This window comes from Xiphophorus hellerii, chromosome 12 (assembly GCF_003331165.1).
Source record: "Xiphophorus hellerii strain 12219 chromosome 12, Xiphophorus_hellerii-4.1, whole genome shotgun sequence".
NCBI lineage: Eukaryota > Metazoa > Chordata > Actinopteri > Cyprinodontiformes > Poeciliidae > Xiphophorus > Xiphophorus hellerii.
The window spans coordinates 18,687,142-18,697,096 of record NC_045683.1 but is presented as its reverse complement, the minus strand read 5'-3'; the positions used below and the strand labels follow the sequence as shown (position 1 = coordinate 18,697,096).

General features: G+C 36.1%; 2 protein-coding genes across 2 annotated transcripts; both read right to left on the bottom strand.

Moving 5' to 3' along the window:
- Positions 1-1,059: 1,059 nt before the first annotated feature.
- LOC116729981 (arrestin domain-containing protein 3-like) lies at positions 1,060-6,251 on the bottom strand. Its single transcript, XM_032578905.1, has 6 exons — positions 5,010-6,251; positions 4,867-4,927; positions 4,603-4,774; positions 4,409-4,496; positions 2,655-2,911; positions 1,060-2,178 (listed from the first exon to the last, which is right to left on the bottom strand). The coding sequence occupies exons 1-6, from the start codon at positions 5,266-5,268 to the stop codon at positions 2,050-2,052; spliced, it is 966 nt and encodes a 321-aa protein (XP_032434796.1). The 5' UTR covers positions 5,269-6,251; the 3' UTR covers positions 1,060-2,049.
- Positions 6,252-6,474: 223 nt separating this feature from the next.
- Positions 6,475-9,836, bottom strand: LOC116729978 (arrestin domain-containing protein 3-like). The gene is made up of 6 exons (XM_032578902.1): positions 8,612-9,836; positions 8,454-8,514; positions 8,220-8,364; positions 8,026-8,119; positions 7,344-7,603; positions 6,475-7,178 (listed from the first exon to the last, which is right to left on the bottom strand). Exons 1-6 carry the CDS (start codon positions 9,069-9,071, stop codon positions 6,993-6,995), a joined length of 1,206 nt encoding a protein of 401 aa, XP_032434793.1. The 5' UTR covers positions 9,072-9,836; the 3' UTR covers positions 6,475-6,992.
- Positions 9,837-9,955: the final 119 nt, after the last annotated feature.

The window sequence follows — 9,955 nt, the reverse complement described above, 5'->3', positions numbered from 1 at the left end:
TATGGAATTTAGGAAATAGAAACAATTTTAGTAAGTCTGACTGACTTTAAATGAAAAGTTTAGTCTGACTTAACTTCAGACAGAGATAGAAACAAATGTGTATATCTTTTTATTCAGTGAATGTACACTTGTATTGTCTAACCAGATACATATACATGTGAAAAATGTAACCTTATCATTTACACTGGTGATATGAATGACAGATCACATAATTTGGACTTAGATGAACTTATTAATTTCACCTCTGGGTGTATTTGTCTATATGCCTGTACATGTCATTTCACAACAGCTGTTTTTATTTCATCTTCTGTTTTATACTTGTAAACAAATAGTTTCGTATGTATGAATAAGTCAGATGACTTATTCAACTTAATGACTTGAACTGTTCTTGCTTATGAATGTTCTTTTAACCAGTAAGTTAAAAGAACACCTGGTTCCTTTAAAGACTGAGAAGGTTCTGTAGAGGTTTTATCTGTAATAGTTTCCATATGTGTTGTAGAAAGATGTCATGTTACATTGAGTTTCTAGATAAAAAGTTAGTTTAAGCTAAATGGACACTTTTGTGTGTACACCCAACTGATCAAGTGGATTCTTTTCCTAAAATGTGCCTTGCAAAACTTTTCAGATTTTATGATAGGGCAGCTGTGGGTCAGTATGAAGACACAAGATGATGACTATCTGGTAGGCAGAAATTGAGGGATCAGTTCCAGCCTCCTTTACTGCTTTACAGAGCCTACGAGCAAGGCAGTAACTCCAATTTGGCTCCCAATCAGTGTCTGAAATTGTATGCTGGTCCATATGTAGCGAAAAGACATGTAAGTTCAAACCATTTCACAAGAAACTATTGTATCTCAATTGCATATTATTCGTTTTAATTATCCTGCTGAGAGGTGAACCTCTGCTTTAGTCTCAAATCATTTACATCATCTAACTGGTTTTCTTATTGTCTCGATTTAGATCCATCCATCCATCCATCCATCCATCCATCCATCCATCCATCCATCCATCCATCCATCCATCCATCCATCCATCCATCCATCCATCCATCCATCCATCCATCCATCCATCACCTCATCAACTCTCTGACCTGCTTCAATATCCCAGCTGACAAAGAGCATCCCCTCTGTGTGACTCTCCCAACACAATGTTTTGCAGTTGGGATGTTGCGTTCAGGGCAATGTGCTGTGTTAGTTTCTCTTTTAACTATATATGCGTTCTTTATTTAGGCCAGAAAAAATTGACGCAACAAAAACATCTCTGCCTTTCTTTCAACAATTGTTTTCATATTGCCACATATATAGAAAGGGCACATTTGTCCTTTCAATTTCACAGATTCTACCTGAGATTTGGAGATTAAATTCTCCAAAATTTAAAAATCCAAAATCTGTCTCTTTTGACAGAGAAGTCTATTCTTGACTTCTCTGTCAAAAGAAATCCCAATGAAGCATACTGATACACAAACATATTGGAAATATTTATGAATACTTTTGCATTGGAGGCATTGGACCTACCCCAATCTTTTGCATTTTCAAATTAATTCATTAAATAGTTAAATGTTTCTTTTCAAAAATCATATATTTTGGTTATTTGGATAAATTATCCCCAAAACGCATGGTTCCGTTTTTCAATTGAGATCAGATTGCTCTGCACATTTTCCTCTTTAAAAATGTGATATTTGGTTTTTGACCCAAGTAAAACGGAATTATTTACTTTTACCCAAGTTTGTATTTTTGATGTTTAATGTGGGATATACCAGTGATTTATAACACATAGCAAAACAACAAAACAGGTCTAGATTTTCAACAAAATCATTTAAGTTAAACATGCTGCCATTACTTTACTATGGCTGACATCTCCATCTAGTGGACATGCACACTATAGCGTTGAACAGCATTTCAAATTTAGACAGCAACAGAAATCATTCTTGTAAGTAATGTAAATGCAGTTACAAAAATATCAATACCTACATACATGGCCATAGACCCTGCATTACTACCTGAAAGTAAAGTACGTATTTATACCCTTTTCTTCTTGCTCATGAATGTTCTTTTAATCAGGAAGTTTTCTAAACCAGATGGATCTTTTTGGTTTTTGTTGAAGAGGTTTTGGCGAACCCTGGAGGATGACCAGAGGAAGTTTAATTTCTGCGTCTCTCAGCAAAGGGACACCAAGAGTGATCTGTAGAGGGTAGGATAATAAAAATAAAAGATTGTATCTTATGAACACAGGACAAATGACAACTCTTGGATAACTAAACTATTTAATAGTAGCGCATGCCTCACTTTGTCTCTTACCCCAATGAACAATTGTATTCTGAAAGCTCACATGCAAATCTATTTGAGTGGATGGCAAGATGGAACAGGTTGAGCTGTAATATGAAACGCCTCCCTCGATGAGGCATGAGGCTTCTAACCCCTCCTCCTCACTCTGTCTTTCCCATCATGCAGTCAATTTCTGGAGCTGTTTTCATGATTCGATGCAAGCACTTAAAAAATGTTCAGTTTGTGAAATAAATGAAAACATTAAGCAACAGTATTGATTTCTGAAAACAGCAGCCCTCTAATTTCATGTATTGTTCTAATATTGCATAATAATATTAATAAACACTCGTGTGAGATAGCTGTCTGAATTTATTATATAGCAACCATAAATACCTTGATTCTGTACTCCAGATTCATCATGCTGCAGTTGAAGAAGGTAGCAGGAAGGTGTGGAGGGATGATCAATACTTTGGTTACAGTGTGACTGCTCTCAGCTGGAACAGCGTCTCCTATCCCGAACAAGATGTCCTTTGTTTCCACTTTCTTCTTTGAATGGGCCACAAAGGTTAGCTTCTCACACAGGTATAACTTTGGTGTTACAGAGTGTGCAGACTCATTGAGTACCTCCACAAAGACTCCCATTGCTTCTCCTACAGTTTTACATTCAAACAGATGTAAAAAACATGTTAGAAATAGACATTGAAGTAATATATTTCTGAGGGTCAATGAGTTTTGATCATTTAGCTCAGTTAATATATATTTCTGAGAATATCATAAAGTTCAAGTAATCCATACACAAAGAAATCAGCATAAATAAATCTGGGGAATTAAACGTGGAATTAAATTAGAAAAAAAAACAAACTATTAAAAACACTTGAATAAATCTTTTTAGTACAACAGATCTTTAAAAATAATGGGATGTGGGCTCTTCTGAGCTCTTTGATGCTTGGTGCTTGCCAAAATTTTTTTATTGAATTTGTCTTTCAGGCCCTTTTCTCAATTCATCCTTCCTTCCCACATTCATAAGTTTACAAGTGCTGTGCTTGAAGAAAGCCCCATACCATAATGTTTCTACCTCCCACAATCCATATTGGCATGCTGCTTTGTGGGTAATGTGAAATGCCATTTCTTATATGTATATGCAGTGACATTGAAAGTGTTAAATTTAATCTCATCAATAGGTTCTGTTCTTCCTTTGTTTCACTGGCTTCTCTAAATGCTCTGTGTCAACGTTTGAACTGCCGTTGTGCTTTTTCTTCAGCAGTGAAGTCCTGTGTGCTTAGCAAGCATGGAGGTAATGGTGCTCACAGCATTACCTGTTTTCTTTTAAACCTTTGCACTTGCTCCAAGAAGCATGCAGGAAATTTGAGACCGCACAATAAAGCCAGTGATAAAAAGGATGTGTGGTGTCATATGAAATGCTGTAGTTCTCAACTTCCAAAACTAATATTTTTTATCCATTGTTGTCTAACTTTGTCTGCCTTGAATCTTGACTGAGTAGATTTCAGAATTTAATCCACGTGTTTTGTATGTATGCCATAACAGATGCGTGCTGACAGCATGTGTATAAATATACCCATATTTTCATTAATACAGCTAATATTTTGAGAAATATAGTCTGTCCTGGTGAATTATTTTGAAAATATGGATGCAGTGCATGCATTTTCCTGTTGTAGCAGTGTGATTTTTGAAGATTGAAACTTGCCCTGGCATTCCGCAAAAAAAAAAATCGGCTTTAGTTTTGGTCGGCGGTTCTATGGAAGTGCGGCATAAATCTTGCAAGGAGCAGATTGTCATGACCAGTTTATGGGTGAAAAAAAAAATTCTTTCCACTTTTAAATTATGGCCCTAATTGTCATTCAAAAAAACAAAAAATGGCATTAATATGTTTAGCCACAATTGTGAAGTTCTTGTAACAGGTCTTCACTTGTGAACATTGTAAAATGTTTATTATATCATACCTTGGCGTAAACTATTTAAGAATAACTACCGATGGTTTCCAAACACTCACAAATTTAATTGGTTTTCTTCCTTTCTCTTCTCTTTTCCAGCCTTTTGTTGTTAAGTTGTTTAGTGTTTGTTTTGGTTTCTTTGTAAGTGTGGATACTTACAGTATTTTCCCTGGTGCATGTGTGAAATCTACTTACCTTGCTTTAAGCCCATTTTTTCAGAGGTCACATTCATAGTAACCTTCCCAGAGCCACAAAACGAAATCCTGGTTGCATGCTGTTGCTCCTACCACATCATATCAACACAAACGCGTTCAGAGAAAATAATCTCAGACTTTCAGATCTCCTTTCAGATGAAGTGGAAAACAAGGAAATCAAAAATAATTTCTCACCTTCAGCCCAATGATTATCATTTCTGATTTGGAGGCAAAAGGAAACTCAGAGCTGGTTAGAAAGGGAAACTCAGTCTTGGTTTTGTGTACAAGCCAAATTGATTGAGTCAAATGAGCTCGCAAACTATATGTGATCTCACCACATTTGCCTTTATAAGATGAGGGCATGTCTCTGTAAGGGGGAAACCCAAAGATAACATTATTTTTTAATCTAAGTTGTTATATGCAGCTGAAAGTCAGTTCATATCTGGGAATAAGTCATACCTGCTTGGAATCACAAAGCTGAATGGAAAAACATTAATCCCAGCACCCATGATTTCTGAACCTTAAAAGAGAAATAATGTTACACTAAACGGGAATTCACCAAGAAAAAAAATCTCAGAAAATAAATTACAAAGCATACTTACCATCTCCCTTGTTTTTATCTTGAAGAATTATATGCTCAAAATAGAAGTATTTCTTCTTGTTGCTCCGAACAACAGAGTTTTGTCCTTCTTGTTCATACCAAATCACCTTAGCCTTTCCCTTAGCTCGGACCAAAAAGCTCTGCACTTTGATCTCCTTGGTGGTTACCACAGTTACTTTTCCAGAAAGAATGTCCCCTGGGGAGTAGGTGCCTTGGTCCTTCACTCTGTCAGACTCCACTGAGAAATGCTTCACAGTCATGATAGGACAACATCCAACAGCTGATGCAAAGCCCTGTGATAAAAGATCTATGCGCTTAAATACTTTCTCCTGACAGCTTAAACTGAGTTAAAACTAGGATGATGACCTCTCTTTGATAAATAGGGATACTGGCGATACTGGAACAGTGGACTGCAGTGCAGAACTGGTAACTGTGTCAGAACAGATCACGTAATCAATCCTGCAGGTGTCCTTTTCTTGCCTTTTCACAGAGGTAACTCTAGCCAGGATGGTGAAGGCTACATTACTTTAAGTGAATATGCAAGGGGATGATGTTTGGCATGTGTGCAAGTTTCTTTTTGTTCTAGCAAGAATCAGTTGGTACAAAGAATCAGTCAGTCAATAGTAGACCAGTTTATATATGTATTATGTAGTTATTGTAAACAAAAAGGTGGAGAAAAAAAATCAAAGTTTAAAGATTCAAAAATTACAACTTTTAGTTTATTAAAAATACATTTGAAACAACACAAATTGGACTAAAGTGCAGTTTAACAAAAAAAAAATACATTATTCAGCCTAAACAGAGTTAATTATAACATGTAAAATCAATAAAACTGGGGATCAAAAGGAATCAAATCAAATTAAAATGTAAACAAATATGAGGATAGTATGTTTAAGTTGAGGTAAAAGGTTACTTGAATCAAACATTAGTCTAAAGAGGTAACTTCTAAGAGATGCTAAAATAATGATGTACAATCTTAAAAATGAGAAGTCAAAAGAAAAAGGCCCTCACTATTCCCATCTCATCAAGTACTTTCTAGCCTATTTAAAGAAGACTTTATCTATTTTGCACCAGATTCAGACAAAAACAGTCATTATAAACATATTGGTTAATTAGTATAGGTGGCATTGCCACAGTCCACTCATTATGACTTAAATAAGATACATCTTAACCAAATTAAGTCATTCTCATTGCATTTTAAGATCTCAACTCTAACAGTTGTTAAAAAAGTAAAAATGTATACAAAGGTAACCAAACCCAAGTCAACCTGTCTATTGGTTTAGTGCAATCAAGATAGTGAGGGAGACTCCCACAGAAAGATTTAAATTATAACATCATCAGGATGAAATTCTCTGTTGAGTTGTAGAATGAAGCTGAGAGACTACAATCAGCTAAAACTGGTATCTTTAATGTCAGTTATTGCAACTACCCTAACACTGCTTTTGTCCAATTTATGTTACATTATATTGGATAGAAAAATTTATTATTTACAGCTGCAGTACCCCCAAGTAAGACAAGGATTGGGTTTCATTTTCCCTCTCTTTACAGCATTTCTGACTCTGTGATCCAGCTGGATGTAGACACATTTCAAACTGTGCATCAAAGGTTGCAATGGCTTCTAATTGCCTATCTTCAGCATTCAGTGGGAAGAGGAGGTGGTCTTCCTGGCTGTATACATTTCTAGCCCATCACAAAGCCTTTTATCAACATTACGTTACATACTTCAGACATTTCTTTAATAGGAAAACCTAGTTTGAATTCATATTAAAGTCGCCTGCAGTAGCTGTTGTGTTCTCTAAAGGAAATTATCTCAGTCATGTTTTCTTTGGCTCAATTGTGCAGCAAATTTGTCAAATTGTGCTGTAGACACAATTTACTAGGATGATCCGTCACACAGGCAATGACGAGGTGCAAAAACTGCTGCTGGTGTGTCATACAAAAACCATAATATTCCCTTTAAAGGAAGCCTTAAAAATTGAGTTCTTTAAACTCCAAAAGGAAAAGAAGGGTACATTGCATATTCTTCATAGGGAGGTGGAGCACCCATTGGTTGTGACATCCAGGCTGGCTGATTTGGACGTCCAGAAGGATCCTCCTCAGATAGCTCAGGTATGATGACAATGGGGAGTTTGACCACTAAGTCTGCCTCACATGTGATTTCTAGATATACCTGGGAGGAAGGAAATTGTAAATAATCCCTTCTTTTCAGCAAGATTCTATGCACACACACACATATGCTTTTTAGGTTATGCTTGGATGGTCAGTCCCACCATCTCGTAATGTCTTAGACTGGACTGTGTAAACAAAAAGCAACACTATTACAGGTGAAGCTTACCTTTAATCTGTACTCTAACTTGATGATGGAACAGTTCAAAATGGACGGGGAAAGCTCTCGAGGGATGGTGATCTCCTTTATTACCGTTTTTTTGCCAGAGAATGATTCAACTGCATCTGCCTTTTCCTTCAGTATCTCATGTTTCTGAATTTTACTTCGGTTTATGCTAAAGTAGCTCTTCTTCTCATCAAGTACAAATTTAGGTTTGACTGAACGACTTGAGAGATTCTCAATTTCAAGCCGGACCCGGAGGGCCTCACCTATACAATGAAGAGACATAGTCAGCTTCCATCATCACACACCAAGACAATATAATAAAAATATAATTTAAGACCTGAATGGATTGAACAAGGGGACAATTAACAGGTTAGAACATATCTTCCATAGTTGAACATGCTTTTGGAGCGAAGAACACACTAGACACATTTACTTTAAATCTTTTGGTTTTTGTATAAACTAGGACTATGTTCAGTCCCTTTTCCTCTTTTTCCTCTAGATAACATCCAGAGCAATGTATGCATACATTTATACTATTTGAAATATCCCAACATTGTTTTTCCTACAACAGACTAAATATTCAAAGCCCTGCAATATAACAATATAATACAGTGCATAAGGTGTATTGAAGAACCTAATTGTACTTGTAAGTCAGCATGTTCAGTTTCACAAACCAGATACTTGCCTTGTTTGTATCCTCTCTGCCTTGTGTGGACAGTCATTGAAACCTTTCCAGAGCCAAGAGCAATGTTTTTGTTCATGCTTCCATGTTGACGGGCCTGAAATGGCATTGCATCATTGTGATTCACATAAATGTTTGTTTTCTATTTCTTAGTTCACTAAAGTGTGACAATTTTTTAACAGTTCTTTCTCTCTCACCATAAGTCCTGATTCGGATGCCTTGCACACAAATGTGAAGTGAGTTTCAGCTTTTTTTGTCAGCTTCATTGGTTGCTTGAGCTCTGCCTTCAACGTATGAACAATTTGACCAAAGACTGAGCAGAAAGATGAAGGTATTCTTCGGCTAAACAAAATTGCAAAAAAAAAAAAAAAAGGATTACAGTCTGACAAGAGACAACAACATGAACTGTAGAATAAATAAATGAATCATACCTGTTTGGTACCTTGAAGCTGAAAGGAAAGACATGCCTTCCTTTTTCAATGACGTTCCAGTCTGGAACAGAAAAAGCTTTTGTTCAATCAATATCATCAACTCTTGTTAAATTAGTGAAATAAAATTATATGAACAGTAAATTAAAATCATACGTTACCATCTTGTTCTCCTTCTTTCAGAATATCCTGTTTTATTCGATAATATTTTATTTTGTCCAGGTGATTATGATCATCTCTCTCATCCTCCCTGTCTATTATGTTCCCATAATAATTAACTAAGCGAAGTGAAGCTTTTCCTGTAGCTTTAAAAACAAGTGACTGGATTCTTGTTTTCTTCATGGCTTCTAGGATGATCCGTCCATTTATGGTATCTCTGTTGGTAAAAATGTTCCTTCTGTTGATGGCATCGTATTCAATCTGAAAGTGTTTGATGGTCATTTTCATCAGAGTGAGAAGCTCAAACCAAGTTGAAGTTTGAACCGTGTGAATCCAATAGTCTTCCTTAGTCAATTCTGCTAAAGAATAAACCCTGCAGGTGAGCTTGTAAATCCTGACAAACCTGTTCAGGTTGTCTGATGACAAAACGTGAAACTGGTTGGGACACCTTGAGGTGTGCATTCAGGGAAAAAACATAAAGCCATGAAAACACGGCAGTATTTTTTTGAAAAAAATAGAGGCAGATTTAGCTTAAATTCAGTGTTCAGATATGTAGCGCATATTATTTTTGAAAACATCCTTTTGATTATCCTTATTTTATATAGGAGTTAAAAATGTGAAACTTTGTTATGCTGTGTCATTGTGACATAAGAGTTTTCTTATGAAAAAAAAAATCTCATTTAAATGACAGTGGAGTGAAAACTGTTACATTTTGATACATGAGATATTAAAAGCAGGCCAGGAGAAATAAACAAATGGACAACACTTTGAAGAGTTGATAGATAGAAAGACTTGGTCATCTTGAGTGTTGAAATACTTGGCTCATATGAAGTTTCAAATACTTCACAACTGTAGCTACTGGAAGGAGGTAAGAGATTTTCTTCGGAAAGGTCAGGTAGGATGACAATGGGGAGTTTAAGAACTATGTATGGCGCACATGTGATGTCAAGATATACCTATGAGAAAAAAAAAAACCATCCAAATGATTAGAAGACGAAATGTTTCAGTATTTATATTATTTCAAATTATCCTAGTTAAAATTAGACCTTTTAAATATACCACCAGAAATAAAATCCAACTGGTTGGACTTGATGGGCATATTTGTGTCTGGGGATGATAGTTAATCCATTTGCTGTTGGTGGTCAGAGAGTCCGGTGGCACCGGCGCATGACAGACTGCCAATCGGATCTGTGTGGCTACTATCTAATAGCTCACCACCGTCCGCGTATGAATGTGTGGGTGAATGGGTGAATAGTGTGAAGCTTTAGGGTCCTCTGGATAAGAAACTATGCGAGTAAAAACCATTTACCATTTTCAATTTACCATGACGACAATGCCGTTTGTGA